This window comes from Patagioenas fasciata, chromosome 13 (genome assembly GCF_037038585.1).
Source record: "Patagioenas fasciata isolate bPatFas1 chromosome 13, bPatFas1.hap1, whole genome shotgun sequence".
Lineage (NCBI taxonomy): Eukaryota > Metazoa > Chordata > Aves > Columbiformes > Columbidae > Patagioenas > Patagioenas fasciata.
The window spans coordinates 22,563,779-22,586,967 of NC_092532.1; the positions used below are offsets into that span (position 1 = coordinate 22,563,779).

General features: G+C 41.6%; 1 protein-coding gene across 4 annotated transcripts in view; it reads right to left on the bottom strand.

The window, feature by feature from the left end:
• Nucleotides 1-397: 397 nt before the first annotated feature.
• The window catches only part of ADAMTS18 (ADAM metallopeptidase with thrombospondin type 1 motif 18), a 68,094-nt gene continuing 45,302 nt past the window's right edge, over nucleotides 398-23,189 (bottom strand). For all 4 annotated transcript variants that reach the window (XM_071814352.1, XM_065848580.2, XM_071814351.1 and 1 more), the window contains 8 exons: nucleotides 22,280-22,524; nucleotides 14,270-14,411; nucleotides 12,681-12,807; nucleotides 8,209-8,413; nucleotides 5,774-5,965; nucleotides 5,285-5,497; nucleotides 3,845-3,992; nucleotides 398-676 (listed from right to left, as the gene is read on the bottom strand). In XM_071814352.1, the coding sequence (XP_071670453.1) occupies nucleotides 561-676; nucleotides 3,845-3,992; nucleotides 5,285-5,497; nucleotides 5,774-5,965; nucleotides 8,209-8,413; nucleotides 12,681-12,807; nucleotides 14,270-14,411; nucleotides 22,280-22,524 (1,388 nt within the window). In that variant the 3' untranslated portion in view covers nucleotides 398-560. The remainder of the gene's footprint in view (nucleotides 677-3,844; nucleotides 3,993-5,284; nucleotides 5,498-5,773; nucleotides 5,966-8,208; nucleotides 8,414-12,680; nucleotides 12,808-14,269; nucleotides 14,412-22,279; nucleotides 22,525-23,189) is intronic.

Here is a 23,189-nt window from a genome sequence, read left to right on the forward strand (position 1 = left end):
AGTCTAAGAGAAGCACCATGTATCTCTGTAGTGCACCATTCACTTCTGGCGGCCCCAGGCGTGAGGCTGTGCTCCCAACAACAGCCGCCGGCGAGCGTCCTTCCGTGAGACTGTGAACACCTTCCTTACCCTGGGACCATAGTACCATAGGAAAGAAGAAAGGAAAGGCTTTCGATAGCGGGATCTGTCGTGCTGCCATGCTGCAACCTTCCTCCTTGAGCTCTTCTGCATTCTGGTGAATTAGCCAGCAAAGGCTTCCTTGCCTTGATTTCTTCCTCAAAACATACAACAGTGCAAAACGACACCTCTGAAGAACGAGTCTCAGTGTTCAAGTGATCTGGAGTACCCTGTACTTTAGCGAGGTCAGCAAATAAAGAAAAAAGAAACATTCCTTTTTCAACATATCCAACAATTACTGCACCTCAAACATTCCCTCGGAAAACATGTCTCTTCCATCAGTGGTTTATGTGGCACCATGTCTTGCCTCAAAGCAAAGTTCATTCCAACGTAAATTGAAGAAGAGCATCCTGTCACTGAAGGGTCCAGATAATGCGCTGCTATCAGTTCTTCTTTGTGCATGATTTACAGCACTGCTTGCCATAAAATTTGTGGTTACAGACACCATGCTGGGGTACCAGGTGACACCACGTGAAGAAATCCACACAAGAAGGATCGTCTGAAGGAGAGAAAGCCAAGCCATACGGTAAGACAGTGGTTTAGCAAGACTCCAGGTCAGGCCTATTCTGCACACCCGTATGCATTTGGTAGTACTAAAAACACGACGGGTGGCTCAATTCAAAGAGGAGCTAAGAACCAGCTTTCAGCTCACATATACTAGTTTCTTGTTTAATTTGTTAAGAGATGTTTAACTTGTTAATTTGATAGAGATAGAGCTAATATAACGGGAGGGTCAGAGACTAAAGGAATTTAAAAAGTTAGAGCACATTTTGAAGTTCAGGAAAACAGGCAGCAGTTCCACTGTAGTAAGTCATCTGTGTTTTCACCTCCGATTACAAATGTTGTTCTAAAGCCAAGTGACCTTGCTCCATGCTCACTGCTGATTGTTTCTTGCCATCAGCACCACAAGGAGCTCCCCTGCACCCCAGAGCAGCACCAGCCCCAGGCTGACAATGTTTAGTTCTGAAAAGCATAGCTTTTTATTTATATTTGCAATTAACTGTATTTTTCAATTAAGATTTTATTTCACTTAAATTCATGTAGAGACCGTTTCTATATACAGCCCAGTTGCTTTAAAAACATTTCATAGCTGCTCTGTTCTATAGTTTTGTAGTGGATGCTTTCTGTTTCTTTAAAAGAGCAAAGTGATCATTCATGTGGATGATTTATAAACAAATTCACCACGTCTGCAAAAGCAGTAAAGACATTTAAATGAGGTTCAGCAAAATTTATGGCTAAGCTGAAATCTCCTGTGAGCATGGGAAAAGATTCCAGTTCGCTCTCAGAACTACTGTTTACATGGTCAATAAAAGGAATTTACAGGGAGACAGTGAAGAACAATCTGGGCACCACTGTCTGCGCTCCCAGATCAGCTGAGCCACACAAGATAAATGCTCCCTCCCTCCCAGACAACTTCTTGTGGGCCAGGAGTCCCTCGGTCCTTCTATAGGAACTGCTTTTGATTAGTTACCAATTGTTTGGGTTTTTTTTAATTCCCTTTTATATAACGGCAAAGGTGGGTTTGTATACCTTTATCACCCTCAAATTTATTTGAATGAGTAAGAACAAAATTTAATAATAATAATATATTTAAAAGATGGCATTTTATTCCTCAGTTTTTAAAAAGAAAAGCCTGTCTGTAAATGCTAAAGGTATGTAAAGAAAATACCCCCGCAGCCCTTCCCTGCAGAGCAGTGCAGCATCGCTTGTGTTCAGCTGGGTGTCAGAGGGGACGAAACGGGGAGTTCAGCGCAAAGCGAGGAAAGCTGTTCCGATTAAGTTAGGAAAAAGCTCTCCTGCCATGGAAGGGTAATTTTGTTAAAAAAAAAAAAGCATGTATAAGCACTGAGGAGGCAAGGTTCATACATCTCCATGTCCCTTTTGAAGATGGGAGTGCAATGCTACCATTACAGAGGTATGGCCAACACCTCTACCCTTGGGACCTAAGCCAAAGACCATTGGAGTGAACACAAAGAGTCCCACAAACTTCAATGGCTGTGGCTCAGGCCATCAGTTCCTCATTTTTATTTACTCAATATTGATAAGTTGTTTAAATTTCCCTTCATTTTAAGCAGTCGGATTTACTAGGAGTTATGGTGACCGTAACTGCATCTAACAGAGGGATGGAAATGACCCAGTTTGTCTAGGAAAGTGTAAACTCTCCCTGAAACAATAATTTCTTGACTGTGATCACTGAGCTGGAGCTGCACGGCTGATAATAGAGACTGATTTGCTTCAACGTGATTCCAGCACAGCTGGTTCCCTCTTTTTGCTGGTTTAGACAGAAAGTTAGAGAGCGGTGGCGAGAGAATTGATCTCTAGAGCCTGACGACCCGGTTAAAATAAAGGGGAATGGGCTCCTGCAGATGTGAGGAGAGAGGAAAACAGGCCAAGGCCAAAATTAATAACAGACATTACTCCAGACATGAAATATAGCAGAGGAAGGCAGGGGTGAAAGAAAAGCGCTTGCTGTATCGTGACAGAAAACAATGTAATACAGAAACGCCGAGATACAGCAGCACTTTTTAGGAAGGTTCATTTGAAGTGTTGAGAACATTCACTTATGAAAACAGCAGAACTATTTACTTAGCCCTTTTAGGACTATTTCATCTATATATCCATGTTTGGATTCAGGTCCCCTGATGTATCAGTTTGATACTCTGCATGTCTGGATCAGTCTGACCGGAGCGGGATGGGTTCTGTGCACAGCGAGTGCCAGGAGCCGGCACAGATCGGGGTGCTGCTGATGTCAATTTACGGGATGCAGGGCCAGAGTGTGCCCTTTGTTCCCAAATCCATTTACCCCTTCTCCTGTAATCCGGCCTAAGTTTCATAGAGGTTACTTTCAGCTCCCAGTTTTAAAATGGTAACAAGACAGTTAATGTATGGTACTTTGAAAGTTAATGTTTAAAGTGTTTTAGCAAACTGAGCTAACTAGTGAATGGACAAACCTGGACCTCCAGGAGCTTTTCTCCTGCAGGTAAGTCACAAACTGTAATCAGCTTGTGGGCAAATACAGGGCATGGGGCTAATGTACCTCGTTCTGTGGTGGCCTGAGATCATTTCACTTCCATCATTCAGAATGGCACAAAACATCTCATTCCCCCTGCTCCTCTAGAATTCCAAACACACTGAAGGGGCGGAGAGGGACAGAGCAGCCACAGGTGGGGACAGAGCTTCACTGCACATCATACGCTGATCAGAAGCAGTAAGAAGAGGAAGTACATTCTAAACAAAGCTTTTTGTGACTCCTGGGTGCAATCTGAAGCTTGGGTAGACTGAAAATAAACGGCAAGTTCTTACTGCTTAGTTCAAAAGTCGCTATTTTTAATCATAAAACATTAGCAGCATAGTAGGTTCCTGTGTTGTTCAAAAAGACAGCAGAAAGATGCAGAACCAAATGACAGGCCTTTTTTTTTTTTAACATATCCCTGTTTTTAAACTCTCCTGCCTCACGTACACTCCCAAGTCTGCTTTAAGAGGGTTCACTTTGAGAAGAGAGAGGCTGTAGTATCAGAGAGTAACTGGAAAGCCTGGGAAAAACTAATTTGTGTAAGGAACACACCCAACAGTAATCTTCTGCAGGTATAAGTGGAAAAGGTGATTTTTGCTGGATATAGAGCTCTAGGCAAGCAGCGCTGCTGTGGCATGCAGAGCTGAGCTTTACCTCTTTTCCCAGGGACCGGGCAGAAGTTGGTGTTGCAGGCTCTCAGGACGGCAGGTTTCTGATGGGGCAAGCACCCTGAAGCTGGTCTCCCGTGGCGCAGGCACTGTACGCTCCGGGTTTGCACTCCCCCTCCACACGTCACTGTGCACTGCAGAAAGGGGGAAAGCAAAGTCGTCTTTCACTGCACAGATTCTTGGGGAGCCCATGAAAGCTGAGGAGTAACTTTCAAAGGCTTCAGATGAGACTTCCAGAGACCAAGGGGTCAGGATTTGTGTTGTGCCATTCAGCAACCCCCATCAGGACCGACTTCCCCAAGATGTGTGCATCTGTTCTCCCTTCGCAGAGTTTGGTTATTTAAGGACTCTGGTGAAAATTTGGTTTCTTGCTTGGGCATCAGGACAGAAATGGAAAAATTTAGAAAACCTGTTCCTGATTGTCTGCACTGATTTATTTTGAACGCTGAGCCCCTCGGCCCAATCCTGCTGTCTGAACAAAGAGAAAAGTCCCACAGGAGCCATAGTTATGGCAGCATCTGGGGAAAAATGCTATGCGTTTACAGCAAGATCTATGAAGTATTTTTTAAATGAATAAGCCTTTTACTTGTATGTGTTTCATGAAAAGTTGTCTTTAAGATAAATGTGATCATTTTCATCTGATTGCAATTGTCAGGCATACATTGTTTCATGTAGATGTTATTAAATGCGTGTGTGTGTCGTTGATATGTGACTCATAAAGCAGATAAGTTCCAGAAATACAGAAGCTTGTTTGCAAGAATGTAGAAACAAATACAGACTGATCCCATAATTAATCATAGTATTTAGGGAATTCCAGGCAATCTGTGCAGATGCTAAAATACATTGTGCATATAGATATGTAACAGTTCAACCACAGTGCAGTTTGAAGAAGACTGAGAAGAAAGCATTGGAAAATGAGTGTGGAATGTAGTGCTGCTTGAGCATGAATAATATTTTTAGGTGACGTTCTTCAGGTGGACTCTTGGTACTGGAGATGTCTCCTCTGCACAATCGAACATTGGACTACAGCTCAGTGTAAGACTGCAGCTAGCTTTACTCCAGGGAGCTTGGACTCACATTGCTCTAAAGTCACAGTGGTGTGGTCTTCAGGTGTTTGTGCCACTCTCACCAGTGTCCATTCTGGGGCATATGATACGCACTCTTCTAGGTTTGGTGCTCTCTAAATCTGTCCTGCAACCTCAGCTTCTAATTATGGTGGATACACCGTCCAAGAGTCAACAGACACATCACAGTTGTTCTGTTCTTTAAAGCTGTGCAGTGAAAAGCACTGGGGGATGCTACTTGAGCTACTGTGTAGAGAAACTTGCCCCTTTTGTAAACTCCATAAAAGCCAAGACATGAAACAGTGCTAGAGAAAGCGCTAGGTGGACAGGGAGAGATAGGTGAGAAAGTTTTCCATTCCTACCTGCTGCCAGGGTGAGGAATACCAGCCAGACACCATGTTGTACACCGTTTGTGATGGACAGGCTCCCTTGTTACAAGTTTCTTCCAAGTTAATGTCTGGTTTCTTGATGTTTCTACATCTTCTCTGAGGAAAGGTGATCAACTTCCCATGGATGCTTTTCTCGACGCATTTTAGTTCTCGCTTTTGTACACCTGGGCCACAGGAGGCTGAGCACTGCAAAAGCAAAGCACACCTTTGAAATCGACAGAAACCCATTCAGATAAAGGAGAACGTTATGTGCAAGAGACCCCAAATTATGTGAAACTACAAAAGCATTATATAACTAAAGCCACAAACACCATGTTTCATAATGCGTAAACTGAAATATGGATCCAAGTCAGTGGAAGTCCTGAAAAACAAAAACATCAGGGTACCTCTAACCACATCTGGATGTAAAGAACTGGCAGCAAAAGCAGGCAAGGGAGACAACAAGGAGCTGCAGTGCTTTACCTCACTCCAGGAAGAGATCACCCACTGGAGTCGCTCATTTTTGGGGCAGCGTCCCAGCACACAGGTCTGCTGGGATTCGGGTTTGCGGTCTCTGCTGCACATACTTTCGGGCAAGATTTTAGCATTGGGAGAACCGGTACTTTTGCAGTAGACATCGCGCTTCTTAACACCTCTCCCACAAGTCTTGGAGCACTGTGAGGGAAAGAAATACTCACTTGAACCAGAGGAAATGAAAACTGGCATTATTTTATAGCAGAGCATAGAAACTATGGCTAATGTGCTGTGTAGCTCCCATTATAGTACAAGTAAACTTGACATTTTATGGGTAAATAAGTAACAGTAACATCTGTGTGTCTCTTCTAAAACATTGTTCTAAGTGCTCTCTTAATTTAAACTATGAACTCGTCCAGCCCCCATGTAGGACAGAAAAGCAATATCCCTCTTCCGCAGATGAGGAACATTGGACTCGTAAGCAAAATGCTTTTTTCCCTGGACGGCGAAGTTGAAAGCTGGTCCTAACTTCCCATCGCAAAATCTCCCACAGCAAGATGTTCTCAGCTATTTGTTATTTTGTCCTCACCTTGGCCCAGAGGGATAAGACAGAGGCAGAGAAAACCACCCAGGGAATCTATACATAATTCCTTCACCAAATGAATTTCACTACAGGACAGAATCTGATACAGACAATGGTTAAGAAGTTCGACCAGATGTATTTCAGTTCCCAAGATTACAACTGAGGCTTAGGACAAGTCACCAGTGAATAAATACACATTGCTGCACTTTGGTTCAGTTGAAAAGCCATTCAATAGTTCTCATTGCCCTAGCATACAACAAAATGCACAAATGAGCCATTTCTGATGAAATAATGAAGAAATAAAGAGTCCTGAAATAATGCTGCCAGCTTTCCACCTTCTTCTAATTGTCCTCCTTGTTACTGATGGTCAAGGTGCACATTCCAAAACAGAATCCTGTACTATCACCATCCGTATTAAATCCCAAATGTTTTTTAGAAGTTTCACGAAAGCAGAGCTGTACTGAGGATGCAGCAGAAACATCTGCATGCTGAAAAGCTGTGGTTTTAGTCTTTCCCCCAAACAAACAGAAGCTGCTTTCATTAAAAGTTCCTCTCATTTGTGCAGCAAGGCTGGGTATTTTGCATTTTTTTCCTCTTAACTCCTCTGAGTCTGATAGAGCAGCTGTCAGCTGAATCTTAACATCTTCACTAACTTGTGCAATAGGCCTGTTCACTACACTTCAGCAGGACTTGGGAGCTTAATTTTCATAGGCTTATTTGAAAATCCCAACTTGAATTGTACACATCCTCAAGAGAAGGAAAATAGCTTTTTTAGTATTATTTTAATTTTAGAGGAAGGAAAGTTGAATGTGTTTAAAGACTCTGCTGTTCCTTTTTAAGTATCTAATCATACCCGCTTTTTATAATCTCCTGCCACACTAAGGTTTCCTTCACATACAGTGGAAGAAAAAGTCACTTTTTGACTGTTCAAACGCTGTTAGGATGTGCTATGGAGCAGTTACTCATCTGCCATAGTACAGTACAGCGCGCTGCTCAGCTGGGAACGCTTAGGTCAAGGTGTTCTCGGTCACCTAAAGAGTAACAGCACCAAGAAGTGTACACACAAGTAAGAGATTTTCCAGAAATTTAAATCTACATTGAAGGTAGAAGAATAAAAACAATGTAGCTCCTTTTGATATAAGTGTACTGTCAGCTCTCTCTTAAATCCCGGTGCCTCGTTTATCCTTACATTAACAGCTTATACCAGCATCAACACTAATGAAAAAAGGGCAGAGATGAGTTTTGTGTAAGCGTGTGTGTGGTTTTAAGCTCGGGCTGGTTTAACGTCAGGCGGGTCATGAAGCAGGGTGCGTGCACACAGAACCTGCCCAGGGGCCCTGTGCTTCTCATGGCAACTCACTGCAGCCCAACTCTGCCTGCAGGCGAATAGCTACTCTAACAAAGGCAAAAATACAGAAGAGATTAGCAAACACGTCAACCAGAAATTCATCAACTCACAGTTCACACATATGTGCGCATTAATATGCAATCTAACCCCAGATATTTCTTCATCCTTTGTCTGTCATCTCTGAGAGAAGTTAATATTGATGTGGGAAGTAGTCTCAGAGGGAGGTTAATGGCTTTGAAGAATGCACAGAGCCTTAAGTTATGAAATCGGAAGAAATTATCCATCTATTTGTATGTACCAAAGAGGACACCATGTGTCCTCGTCTGGCAAGCACTCCTGTCCTGGTACCTAGGAAGGTGAGTTGAAATATATACATAGCTTAATGAACAGAACCACTTGCAAAATACTGATCTTCACAAAGTTTGCACTATTCTTTTTGAGCAAAGTTTTGGGCAATATTTTCATTATGCCAGCAAAAAAGAAAAGAAAAGAGTAAGCTTTTCTCCAAGTTACCTGGGACCACAGACCAAGGCTCCATTCGGGTGGGCAGTCCTGGCTGTTGCACCCCCGCACCTGCGCAGGGGTGCTGATGGGACACAGGGAATGCGCCACGGCCTCCTCTCTCTGGAAAGCCCTTTTCTGGACACACTGAAGGAGACGACTTTGCTGCCCTCCTCCACAGGACTTGCTGCACTCGCTCCATTCACCTGTTGACCAGCTTAAGTGAGAAAAATATACATCCATTTAGCTTTGGAAAACCAATACATATGAGCCACCTGTCAAGTGTGAATTGCTCAGCACTCTGCTCAGCCTGCTCTCAGATGCACTGATATCTGTTCAAGCAATCAAAAAGCCTTAGTTATGTAAGCTATCTTTAAGGCATGAAACATTTTGCTAGGGATGAAATAGAAGTCACACAACTAGAAAAACCAGTATTACTTATGAACAGTTCTCATCTACCAGAACCGACTTGCCCACAAACCCAACCTGGAATCTGGAATTCCACGGGGACTGAGGGAGATGCTGCTGTTGAGGCTGGTGGGATATCTAGAAGATCTAAGGGTCTGGCTAACAAGTCACCATTCCTTTTTAACCACATCTAGGCTTTTAATTGAAAAAAAATCTCTCTAAAACAGAAGAAGGATGAGCCTCTGTCACTTTACCTGCCGGGGAGACCTCCAAATACACTAACAGACCTGAGGCCAAAGGAAGAAGCCAGATAGATGGAGAAGAGTTCTGTAAATCCATGACATTCGATTATTGGAAAGTTCTGCCCTCTGTCACGACATTTTTTCCTTTTTACATCCCTCTCGTAAGACAGGGTGGAGGAGGAGGATTCACCTAAGCGGATATAAGGGAAAAACCGGCAAGGCAGGGAAGGACTGGGACCAGTTTAGCTGAACATGCACCTCCCAAAGCATTTGTGTGTAGTTACACAGGGCACCCAGCATTGGCAAGGTGCTGTCCAGGGCTCTTTATGTTCAAACTTACTGGCCTCTAAAAGAACTTGCTTTCTAAAATCAGCACTCTTATCACTCCTGTCTGGAGGATTTAAATGTCTAATAAATTTGGCAGACAGGTGATGCGGAATCTAAATAAAACAGAGGAAATTTAACAAGCAAATGCTGTTGGGCAAATCTCTACCCTGGTCACAGGCACCCTTCAGTTACGTGTCATGGCACTGAAGTTACACAGAGTCTGAAGAACTGTTGCACTGTCTCGGGTTTGAAATGTCAATAGCTGCTCAGTATTTCTACCGCTGACGCACTGAGCGGTCCCCAGACCTTGTGGACACTTTGCTAACGCACAACCAAGTGTCTCTGTCCTCAAAGGCTTACGATGGAACACCATAAATAACAACGAGATAGGAAAACAGAAGCGAAGAAGCAAAGGAGATTATGACTCTTATTCAAAGACAGGACTGAATTTATACTAAAGATTTTAAACCAGCACTTTGCCACCAAAAGGTTCTCATCTCAAATTCAACTGTGAAATCAAACCCACTGCCTGTCTCTTCACGTCTGCCTGAACACAAAGCTAAATTTTGTTTGTAAAAAACATAAAAAGCCTGTTTTGGGAAAATCCCTTTGGGAACAGAAGAAATCCCAACTCTCAGTCCAGTAACTTCAGCAACCGCCAAAAGCAGTGGGAAATATAAAAAGCGCTAACTTAAGGACAAAGAAATATTAATGTGAAAAGTCAGTAGTTATGTGATTCCAGAACACGACAGAAGTTTCCTTTTCGTCTCCTTTATAAATATCTGGAGTATCGCAATACAGACTTCTAGAAAAAACTTATTGTTTTAATCCATTCTACAACTTTTAATTATTTTGCCTGGATGGTTCTGACAATGCTGATGGGTAGAGCAACCAGAAGTGTTCATTTTATGGTTTATTCACTGTAACTGCCCAGAACATTCCCCTTCTTGCAGAGGAGAAAGCAATAAACCTACTTGAATGTCCTCTAGTAAACCGCCATTTTCCAAGAGTATCTGGGCTGCGATCCAAGAGTATCTTTCATTAGCTCAAATAACCAAATAATTATGACCAGATTTGGCAGCTCTGAAATCCAACAACAACAGTGTGCGGTTCTGCCGCCTCTCTGTGTTCTTACTGTTGGGCCGGTAGTTTGTTCCTACTCAGTCTAATAAGTCTTTGTTCTTATGCAGCAATTATTCCTCTCTGACCTTTGTAAGTCTGCAGTCTCTTTTATGTCACAAAACTGACACGCTTGTATCTCATCTACTATTCACCTCCTTCCCTTGCCTATTATGCTTAACCATATTTTGGTTTGCTTTATTTGTTGGCTGTTAAGTATTCTTTGTTTCCTCTGTGGTATTTATTAATACATTTTTTGCTGTTGGCAGTCTTGGTGCTATGGGGTGTATTACATGCCATGACTTTCTGGGCAGACCACTGGGCAGAGATATTCTAGCATAGTTTCACTCAGCTGAATGGCAATCTGTTAATTGAAGATACGGTCCCACATATAGATCCTCCATACATTAATATATCCCAAGGATTTTTAAAATAATTAGCAAGTTGAATTGGTTTTGCCTATAGATGGCTTGAGGATTTCACAGTTTTTCTTTCTGTAATCTTTTAGGGTTCAACTCACTAATTGTTTTAAAGTAGTAAACCTAAGAATATCAGAGCAATTTCAGCATATAAAACATTTCCCTGTGAGTCAAAATGGACATTCAGCATTTTCAATAACAGTGAATGTTCAAACTACACTGTGATCTCTGGCTGATAGAAATGGGAAATCGTGTGTGTGCTCAACAGAACTGACTCTGATTTTGGTGAAGCTTTATAGCATAGCAATGCTGCATCAAAATGAAGGTGTGCACCAACAGCTCCGAAAGACTCCTAGGAACATGACAGACACTGCATTTCTGTGCGCATGATACTGCGCTCCTTGGATAAAAATACTTCTGGCAGAAGATAAATCACATATGAACAGATTGTGTTTGGCTACAAACATGACTTAAAATTGATACTGAGAAAATCATGTGGCTAAACACAGTCTAAAGAAACTGCTGAAGCAGGAACTTGGGGCTCTCACGTCACATCTTACAGTTATTTAAATTTTATCTCCATTGTTTTGTGGTCACAGTGTATAATTTGCCATTTGGATTTTGTGTACTCTGCTGTAATTTTTCAATTTTACAGGAAATTCCAAACTATTACTGGGCTATTTTTTAGTGTGTTCAACATATTATGAACTATGGATTTTTAAGTAAAAACAAAACCACTGTAGAACATATACATCTTTTTGCTTTGCCCCATCATGCTCTTCCAGACTAAGGGAGATGGGGAATGCTTCCTATTAAACTTCATTAAATGTGGTGCTTTATGAAGTATGGGGGGCAGCACTTCGCTAATTGCTTTTACAGACCATTGCATTTATGACCGCAAAGCAAAGCCCGGAGACGACAGCAGGGCCGGAGCTTTCCTCCATCTCCTCTGCCTTCTGCTGCCTATGCGCTTCAAGGTATCTCCAACTGTCTATTTTCCGCTGAAACATGTTAATTTTTTTCAACTTTAGAAAAATCTCCTGTTCTGGAAGTCAAAATGTCTCGTCCAACCTAGTACAGCTTTTCTGATCTCTGATATAAAATTAAAATAATGCTAAGGTTACAAACTTAGGAATCCAGAAGTGAAAAAACCAGCAGAAGATGTCCAATGTGTCCTTAAATCTACCTGTTTATATTCTAAGCCGCTTAATACTGTGTTTAATTATGTGAGCACACAACATTTTTCTTCCAAAGGACCCTTACCACAGCTACCATAAATCAGTGTAACTCCCTTGTTTTTAAAGGAGTTCTATTGATTTAGACCAGCTGGATTCTAAATGCTTATCTATATGTCAATGTCTTCCTTTGCATCTCACCTTTCTTTTCTTTTTCAGAAATTAAGATTGTTCACATAGGCAATGTCATCGTATTTATTTTTGTGGGCACCAGGAGCATTGCTGGTGATTTGTTTGGTTTAGATAGTCCTCGTCTTGGTATCATAATACTCTGTGGGACATTTTGTCCAAAAATCACTAATTACACTTCACAAGATCCTTTTAAGCTAATCTAATCTGTGGAATCTGAGTCATGGGGCCAAGCTTCCACGCGGGGAGTACCACTTTACTCGGGAAATGGTCTTATTGGTTCAAGGTGAGCAAAGGTGGCAGAACAGGTCTCCGAGTGACTGAGGTTTGCTCAGCGCACACAGCCAACCCCGCACGGTGACGGAGCCGCCGCGGCCCGCGGGAGGGCTCGCTCAGCAGCCTTAGAAGTACCGCCTCATTATTATCCTTGGGCAGAAGCCTACACAACCAACATTGTTCAACAATTACTGGTTTACGTTACAGAATAAAGCGGGTTCATCCAGCAGGCCATACACCTCTGTGTGCCTATCGGAGAGGAATTCTTTTGTGGCAAGCTCAGTCACGACACATAGCAAAAAAGGTACAAAAAAAGAAAGAGAACTCACAATGCTGGGCAGGGATTGGTGTTGCATAGTTTTGTTTCACTTAAAGGCTTCGTCCTTGGGCCACAAAAGGAGGAATTAACTCGTGTGCGATGATCTTCTAAACAAATTGCTTTGGCTGTAATGTGTCCTATGGAAGTAGGAGAAAAAAATACGGTGAAATAAACGTTTACTCAAACTATAAGAGAAAAAGTAATAGGGCAGAATTTTAACTCAACAAGTCCAAGCTCATCCCTGGTACAATTACACTGACTTGAACTAAATAAAATAGGATTTAATTTGGCAACATGTTTTTAACGTTAATTTCCTTCTCTGTAACACAGTTACTATTGAAGTCAGATGAAACATTTTAGTTATAAACAGCATATTTGCAGAATCTTCCCCCAGCAAAAATGCGGAACTCTTCAAATCCTAATTCCTCGCAGAAACCAGCAGCACTTGATCAGAGCTCTGCTCATGCACATGCAAACTGCAACGGAACACTGTGCAGCTTTTTACGGTGTATTTTACATGCTTCGGAATTCCGCAGGTTCCTGTACCTGAACTCTACCTTGTGTCAACATCAGGACACATCACAGAGAAGACTACAAATGCCCCTGATAGATTCATCCTGTGAGATGTATCATTCACCTCACACGTGGTTCACTGGGCACAGCAAGTCACGTTTGGAAACAGGATTGTTTCCATCATCTTTGGATCTACGCTGCAACCTTCACTTGTTTCAAGGGGAAGCAAGAAAAATACAGGTGTTGTGTTTTATGTCTGCAGTGCTGCTGGTGGGTCTGTCTTCCAGAAACACTTTGACAACACCCTAGCAAGATATGCCTGAATTTCACCTGGACTTTTTTGCCAATACAGGAGCATAACACGGCATTCCCTTGGTCAGCCACCCCTATTCTTTGATATTAAAGACAACCGCATCATATTATCTGATTTATATGACCCAGGTCCAATTTAAAAGCCACTAAAATTTAAATTCTCAACTTTTTCTGTAGGACTCCCCATGCCAGTTTTCTGCTTTCATCACACCCCAGAGTTACTGTCACTGACAGAACAGCCTGGATTTAGAAAAACAAATAAATGGTCTGCACAAAGTAAGCACCTAGAGGAATATGGTACTAAGAAATCCTTAGCTTATACAGAATTTCAGACGTTGACCTGGCAGAACTCAATAGTTTCAATTAAACAGTGAGAGGATCGGGGTGCAACTGTCAGTAAAGGTCTTGATAATATTTTAGTCTTCAATTACTCTCTACAGATACGGTAAATTTACTCATTATTTGGTATCTGTGTTCCCAAATTACAACATTATCAAACGACATATTTAATCCTCACATTACTTCAACAGCAAGATATCATATGCATATGGATTGACCTAAATGACCGCGTCACCATAAGTGACAGGAATTGAGAGTGGCACGACTGTTTTACTACAAAGGAAGCACAAAGGTCCTCCATCTATAAGCTGGCAGATTAAAAAATAAGGTCCAGGCGTTCAGCGTAACCCCCTGTATGTATTGATACCCATTTGCAAAATTAAAAGCAGCTGAAATGTTTGCGATGCTTTAAAAAGCGCTCAGAAGGTCACTTACCACCACCACAAGTAGTCGAGCACTCCGACTGCACCGTCACCCAGGAGTAGCTGTGTTTCCTGACGGATGTCTTGTTTTCATTGTTGGTTTTGGAAAACGTATATTCCCAAGCAATCCCAGGATTCTTGCCTTGTAACAGGATCTATAGAGGGTTATTTGGGGTCCGTTTAAAAAAAAGGGGGGGGAGTAGAAGAAAAGGATTCTGTCATTCTGAAGGAAGATAAACTAAACATAATATAATATACTTACACACACCATATTTGTTTAAGAAATTGCAGGAGACCTATTTTTTGATAAACTAAAAACCATCAAAGTCATTCCTAAAGAGCAAAGTGTTTGCTTGCACTAACACCTGCGGGGCGTATATCAGCAGAGTGCAGAAGTACGTGGCTCAGCACCACGCTCCGTCAGATCAGAAGGCGTTAGAGAGCCTGGGCAGAGCAGCGGTGCCTCGACTATTCATCACTATCTGATGGAAATGTTTCGTAAGATTTAACAGCCCCTTCAGATGAAGGAAAATGTTTCTTCAATACACATTTTTATTCTTCCAAAGCTGTCCAACTGCTGATATCAAAAAGTCCAACTCTGTTAAAACAGCTGTTCACAGTCACTTTGAATCTTGAACATCAAGTCCACGGGCATTAGAGTTTCTAGGAAAACCAGGTTGAAATAATATGTGTTCACTCTACTGCCCTTCTCTGAAGGACAAATTGAGACAAATATCTAATGTGTAGGGTTTGCGAACACGAGCTTCAGGAAAAAATATGGTGCGTTAACCCTAACGAGAACTGAGCCATGGAAAACCATCCCTAAATTAAACCAATTCCTTTTCTGGTTCTTCTTACAGAACAGACCTCAAAATGCTTTAATTTGCTTTTACTCATTCAAAGGTCTAGGAGTCCAAGGTATTAGCACAGATCTCAGCATCTTGGGCAGCCAGAAACAATGTCAAAGAGCAGCTTTATTTTCTCCTTTTTTTTAGAAAAGATCTGGCTAATGTATGAAGAAAGTCAGATTTCTCTTTCATGGTCCTATGGGGATGCACTTTTTCCCATTTCAGTAGGTGCTCTGTGTTCCTTCAAGCAGACACTGAAATTCTATCTGGCCTTTTAGTAAGGCATGTGTCGAAAGAGGAGGAGGTTTTGTCCTTACCTCAAGACCTTGTGTAAGGGTTAGCCCTTGTCTCATTTGATTCTGACAACTGTCATAAAACTCTGCTGTGTCACTGGCCAAAACACACATTAAAGCTTAAAACTTCTCTAATAAAAATATCTCGATGCATTAGACTGAGCACTTGTTTTCTAAAAGCGCTCTTTACATTTTTATAGTAGAGGTAAGAAACAGAACAAATGCATCCTGAACAACAGAATTCAGAACACGAGAGGATGAGAAGAGAAAAGCAGCAACCAGTTTTACTCCTGTTAGAGCAACATTCTCCTGGTGCTTCAGGAATGAAGAGGAAATGATCTCGGACGAGTCAGAACAAGACACATTCGCATCTATCGCTTCAGAGAGCAAGCACCCAGGGATTCCAACTCTGGAAAAGTAGTGGAGACAAAATATTGTCGGGCACAAACCCATCTACATTCAAGTGCCTGGCACTCAGCTGAAAAATAGTATAATCTAACGTTCAACCAAGTTTTCATCAGGACTGCAATACTATTGGGAAGTTGCAATTTTGCCAAAGTAATGAGTGTATAAAAAGTTTTCTATCGGATTTTCAAACATTCATTATAAAGTACTTCCTTAACAAGCCAATAACTGAAGTCTGCACATACAGCCAAGTTATCAGACCTACAAATTTGGAAAGACCTCCAGTGCTAGTCTACTTAACTGGATGCATTCCAGCATCTCTTCAGCCAACTGGCATTTGCTCCCAAATTTACAGCTGGCAAACAACCTCCTTAAACATTTCCAGTTCCTCAATAGAACTGTTTAATGCCTACCTTTAACACAGCAGCCACCTGACTTCAGACACAACACTCGGCAGCCCTGACCGCAGGGCGCAGAGTTATAAAATTTACAGCTCCTTGAGTTTGAAAACCACAGACTCTACGGCTGGAATCCGCCACGTCTATTGTGAAGAAAAAGAACTGCGGGCACAAAATGTTAAAACAATGGATAAATTGAATTCTCCCTAGTACCAAACCTTTTCCTTTTGCTGCTAATTTTGATTTCAAAGCTAAACCAATGCACCTTCTGAACTAGCTGTGCCTCTGCTCCTTTGTTTGAGATTTTTTTGCCCACGGCTATCCTAAGTTTCCAATACAATACTCCACTTTGCAGGTAAAATTTTTAAAGAGCCTATCGACATTGCTTTGTTATGACTGACTCTGTGCTTTTCAGCTGGTTTTTATTGTAAGATGTGTACATGAAGCTACTTGCAATACACTGAATTAAAAGAGATTAATTTACACAAGATAAACTGCTCTTTCTTCTGTAACGTTCTGTCCAAGGTACGGGAAAGCATCCTAATGCCTGCCATGGAACGAGCTGAAAAAATGACTCATTATCTCTGTAAAGGACTGATAGGCATTTACAAATCATGTACAGAGTGAAGCTGAGCATAGAGAAAAAGCCAGGTGAAGGAATAGCTACTGTTGACCCGTATGTGCTTCACGTAGTTTCATCTTTACTCATTCTGCATGTGCTTAATTTACAAAACGGGCTCAAACGTTGAATCTCAGCAAACACGGTAGCTTAGACCTGAGTCTTCAGATTGCCTCTACATTTCCTGGGCCACTCCCGTGCCTTGTCAGTCTTTGGTAATTTCTTTAGGTGGATGTAACAGTGAAGTGGTCTGCAGTGAGGCACCAGTCACACCAGTAAGGGCAGAAGCTTGTGTGGAACAGGAGTGCCTGCCTGTGTTACGCTTGGGAGACCTGCAGTTTGCATCCACCATGACTCTACATGTGGTTTAATGAACAGTGTAACATCCACCATCCTAAATCAGATTCCATTTTCTCTCTCCATTCAAGATTAATTCCATGGACTTCTATGAATGTACTCTGTTTTCAGTAGGGTAAATCTAAGCATGCAGCACATGATGCTGGTGGAAACCTGTTTAAAACAAGTTTTAAAACAAGATTGTTGTCTTGAGTGTGCATTTAACGGATGGGATCCTCAACAGGGCCTAATACCAGAAGCTTCAAAGGAAAGAGAGAGAACACCTGTTGGAAAGAAACAGTGAAGGAAGAATTACCCATTGGTTACTTAAGCCAAACCTTAAAACAGAAGGGGTTTTATTCCTTCAATATTTCTAACACAATCTTAACTAAAAGGAAACTATTGTTTTTGAAGAAAGGTCATTAAAAGGAAAAAAAAATATCCTTGAAAGGTCCTGTATGATCTCATATCTGCTTCAGCTGTTTCAAATTTATCTTCTCTAAACGTACTAAATGTACAACCATCAGGGGTACTGTCCAGCTAATCTCTCCTAACTACAGGAGAACCCCTTTATCTGCTGTACTGAACCAACATCTGTATCTTGTAAGCACATCTTACCTCTCTTTAGCTTACTTTCTCTTTAGGGAAAATCAGTACAAATTTATGATCTAGTAGCTAATAATAAATGTAATGCTTTAACTGCAACTTGGCTTTCTCCCAGTGGCAGCGAGATCATCAGCAAAGCCATTCCACCTGGCCTCCTTTCTCTTTTCCCCCTATTGATAAAGAGGAAGTGATTTACTGCTTTTAGACGTATTCCTATTTTGAAGCTCCATTCTCCTTCTCTTCCAGTGAATGTCTGTCTTTCTGCAAACCATCCTTCCACCTGACACTTACTGCTGTATGTAAAGAAACAATATTTCTTCACAAAGATTTCACAATTCCTTCATTCAACATTTCTCCGAGTTTGAGACAAACTTAAGTGAGGGCACTGATCCTGCCTCCACCTGAAAAACTTCCCAGGGCTTTCTCAAAGTGGCTTTGAGTTTTCAAATCAGTCACTTCTCCACCCCTTTATTGACAGAATGGAAAACCAAATTACTAAACTCTTACGTTTTTAACTTGGTCCATCAATCCCTGGTCATGCAATATTTTTCAAGCCCACAGAGCAGTGTTCTCAGCAGTTGGTGGTTCCCACCAGCAGCCCTTATTTGCAGGGGATTAAATAAACGAATCATGAATTTACCATTTGTTTCTCCTGAAGTTAAAGATTTTGCAGTTAACAGAAAAACACTGACAAGGTCTTTGAGTGGAAAGTGCTGACCTTAGATTCCCTATGACAAAAGGACAGACAAATGAGCCGAATATATTCAACTACCTTAAAAAAAATTCAGCATGTTTCCATTTAAGATGAGACAATTATGCTACAGAAACCACACTTTGAAAACCTGGTATTAATATCTGATCCTAGATTATCATTTAGCTATTGTATTTCTACCCCGTTGTCTGTTATTTCATCAAGCCAAATCTGACCATTTTGGGAACTGCTTTCTGAATTCAATAATAATTTTCGCTTCAGCTTTTATTTGTTTCTACATACCCACAATCACCAAAGTATCAATAACACTGACTGCAACTTCAGAAGGACGCAGATACACAAACTCTGAAGGGCACTGGGTTACCAGGTTTGCCTTCCCTCCACCTCCTTTGCCTTCCCTCCACCTCTGAAATCAGTTCTTGAACAACTCAGAAAGGGTTCTGATGAATTCTAACATCTCATCACGCATTTACATTTCCAGTAGTTGTGGTGAGGAAATACTAGTCCTACACACTTAATTCCACGTTCTTCTCACAGTATTCGTCTCCTCCTCAGAAAACATTTGGCCACTGCAGTTTGTATTTTTAGTCCCATAACCTAGTTAAATCACAGATTCACTGCCCTTTGTCTTCTTCGGTATGACTCATTCACCAAAATTACATACATTTAATACATGTAAATATATATATGCGTTATTTCTTTTTTTGTGACATTCCAGGGTAAATAAAAAAAGGGCTTTATCACTTTCTTTCTTGTCTCTTATGCATTTTTGAGCAGCGTTTAGGACTGCGAAAGCGGATTAAAAGATACAAGCTCAGCCAGACTATCGAAAAGCCTGACAGAAAAGCAGATGCATAGGAAGATAGTGTACGATAAGATACAAATACAAAACTTTTCATGGGACTGCAAGCTGAACTTACGTACGAGGTTTTGTTGTTTGGTTGGTGTGTGTGTGGTTTTGGGTTTGGTTTTCCTCGTCTGGGTCTCCTCCTCTCCTAACACATGCCCCAGGTGTCTGCTTCAGGATCATATTTTGGGGGATGAGCACGGACTCACCAGGCCTGCCCGGGCCCATCCGCGCGGGGCTCTGGTCACACACACCCGATCCTGCTGGATCCCTGCGGGCTGAGCCGCGGTGACAAACACCCCGAACCCGCACCGCTTGAGTCACCGCACTAACGTCCAGCAAAACTATGGCTATGAAATGAAACAGGCACGAGGTGTGTTAATCTGTCTTTCAGATCATAGTGGAATAGCAATAAATACACCTACAAAACCTTGTGTTTTCTGCCCAACGAAATAATAAAATTCCTGCATTTATGCCTGCAGTCCATTCCATTTCTCAATACCTGCAGTGTGCATTTTTACAAGGGCTCGCACTGAATTCTTCTGGAAAAAAACTCATCTAGAATAGAAGTATTAACTCTAGTTTGAATAGAACCTAATTTAAAAATGAAGAAAAAAATACCTGTAGATTACAGGAGCAAGTTGAGGTCCAAACCCAAAAGCAACCTAACTGGATACAAAACTGCTGGTAGGACTTAGTTTGTATGCTGCTTTGAAAATCACAGATAAGATAAACACAAAGTTACAATGAAGTATGGTAAACAGTCCCTTCTTAGAGCCTTCTGTCAGTTCCTGGTACTTGAAGTAGGATTTGCTTTATTGTAACTGCTGCAAACAGACCTTCGGCAACATGTGTGTTTTCTCATTAAAGCATATTTCTTTTGTTTTCTTTGGCATTTTTGCTGCTTACTGGTAAATCATAAATATTGCAGATCTCTGAACACGCAAAATTTTGCATTTTGTTCAGAATTCAGCTTGTTGAATGTCAGTTAAATTATTGAAAGGAAAAAAATCGTAACTGCAGCTCATAGATATATATATATATCTATCTAATTGGGGAATACGTAACTGCAACATTTTCAGTCATTAGAATCCCCAGTTACCGAGGCCAGTGGTGGAGGTATTTCAATAAAAATACAAGGGAAGTTTAAATAAGCTCTCAAAGGAGCAATAGCCTCCAGTGAAATGTTAAATCTTAATAAAACTGTTTAGCATAATTTGATAGGATGAAAATAGAAGAGTTATTTGGCATTAAAACTTTTTTCTTTAATCTTTATTCTGCAAAATATGTGCAGGATACACAGCCAAGTTAAGTCATCTTGCAGGGCATTTATTATTCATACTTTAGCTCTATAATAATACAGTTCAATCTACTTTGTATTATGACAAATAAGATTCCTGAGAGTTCAGCTTAGCAGTTCATAGTATTTATAAGAGTGCTTGTTTCTTTGGTGTAAGGTCGTTTTGGGGATGCTTTGCAGGGAAGTCTGTGAGTTGTAGACCAAACTCTTCCTCGGACTAAAGCTTCCCTATTAATGCACATACCCAAAATGAAAATTCAACTGAGAAAAACTGTTTTTAAAAGGCTTTGCAATCATGATAGTCATTTGTGAAAATACACACCCTTAGCCCACGAGAAACTGTTGTTCTAAAACATGTGTTCACCCTAAAGTACTTTAACATGTGTTCATGGTCCATGAACTTCAGCGGTTCTTAAAGCTAGGTTTAAGTACACTACTCAGTGTGAATAGCAGCAAGGCTCTTCAGTATTCCAAATAAACACTGTACTGAATAGTTGTGACAGTCTAAATAATCCTTGAGGAATACATTTCACGTCGCAGCTGTCAGTGTAACAGAACACAGCCGTGTTGGGGACGGGGAGTGCTCAGCCATCGGCTCTCGCTGCACTTGTGCGGCTGGCAGGGCCGGCGGTGGGTGATGGGGTGAAGAACTGCAGGTTGCTGCCCCAGAAAGCAGGGACAGAACGTGCTCTCCCGCTCCCCCTGTGCACGCCAGAGAAAGCCACCCGGGAGACAGGGACCTGAGCAGAGCATCGCTGGAAGGAGTGGGAAGGGACGGAATCCCTTCTGGGGAGGGCTCCTTCCTTCACAGGGGGAAGGGTTCATCAAACAGACGTCGCAGAGGAGATACAAAGACTGGCTAGAGCTTTCTAACAAAGCAGGGAACTAATGTAGCTAACAGGGAGGAACGACTTTGGCGATTCAGCCAGAAATTGACCCTCAGATGTTCCGATGCATTTTGAAAGAAAATCTAGTAAAGTCACCTAATGCAGAAAGGGAATTTTCTTAGAAGTATTAGTGGCCAATTGCAAAATTGGAACAAACCATGTAGGTACCAAATTTACTTCCTAGTAACTATATTTTCAATACAGTACACCTAGCATACAGAGTAGGTGACACAAATCTGACCGGAAGATAAACATATACAAAGTCCATTATTTGAGATTCTATCCCCAATGAAGCTGAATCAACAGAAATTACAGAGCAGCCTATGTGTGGTTCATTGACCACCTGTGTCCCAAGGCAGATGTAGAAGTGGCTCCATGCACCTGCTGTTTCAGCAGCATTTTTTGAAACAGTTACCATTAAGCCTTGCCATGATGTTCCGTTCCATTTTTACATCCCCAGATTTTATTGTGTACCATTAATGGGACGTGTTTATAATCTCTATTACCGCTGTGCAGCAACTGAGAAATAACGCTATATGGTGTGTTTAAGGCACTTTCCTTTTCACTGAATTTGTGACAGTTTACTGAACTTGAGACCTTGATAAACTGGTGAAAGGCCTTTCAATCTAGCATGACCACACAATTAAGTCTGAATACTATGGTGACTCAACGCTATTCTTTAATCTTGCTGAGAGCTACAGTGCAGAGCTAAAGCTGTCGTTACTAATTCTGTAATAGACATCAAGGGAAGAATAAACAGAAGAAAGCTTACTTCAAAGACCAGCGTCTCATTAGTCGGTCCGGCTGCGTAGAGACTCTCTGGATGGTTAAAAGAGCGTTGATAATCAAAAACTGTTCCAGCAAAAGAGAACTTTCCTGGCCAGTCAATTGTCCAGTCTCCCGTCAGATAATACTTCTTGCTGAGGTTGCGCACTGCAAGGTAGCTGGTGGAGATTTCCATCTCGTGGAGCTGTATGCTGCGCGCTCCTGCCGGAACGGTGACCACGGCATAGTAGTCTGAAATGAAAGAAGTAAGCGACGTTTTTGCAGCTGGTGTACAGACAGAGATGCTCTGTCACTTCTGAGCCAATTTGAAAATGTTGCAGTTATTGCAGACAGCCGTTCTGATCCACCCAAGTTACTTCGTTTCCACAAGGAGAAACCGTTTCTGATTTTAACCCCCTTATGCAGCCTTTAATCAGAGTAACTCAGAGGTACTTCAATTCCTGGAATTTTTCTTTGTGACTAAAGACAAGAAAAAGCAAGTTCACCTTAGAAAAATGCAGAACAGACTAATGGTCGTTTCACTGTAATTGTTTTACCATGTTTTCCCTGTAGTGCCCTACAGTAGTCGGAAGGTACTACATCATGGACAAGGCTTTTGGGGTGAGAGGCACTGGGGTGCAGAGAGCTTTCCCAAATTCCCATATCCCACCGGATCCCTCTGCTGTGAGCCACTCTGAGCATGGAAAAACCTCACTCATTTCACAGCCAGAGGAGACACCGCTGACCATCGCCATTATACACTGCACACAGCTAGTGTTGCAAAGCATTCTCTGTAGAGTCTTTTTCTAGCATTGTACCTCTGCATTATTATATCCTAAACAATTTCCTGGCATGTATCACAGTAGTATTGACATGTCTTATGATCAACAGTAAATGGATCCTCAAGATACCCCCAT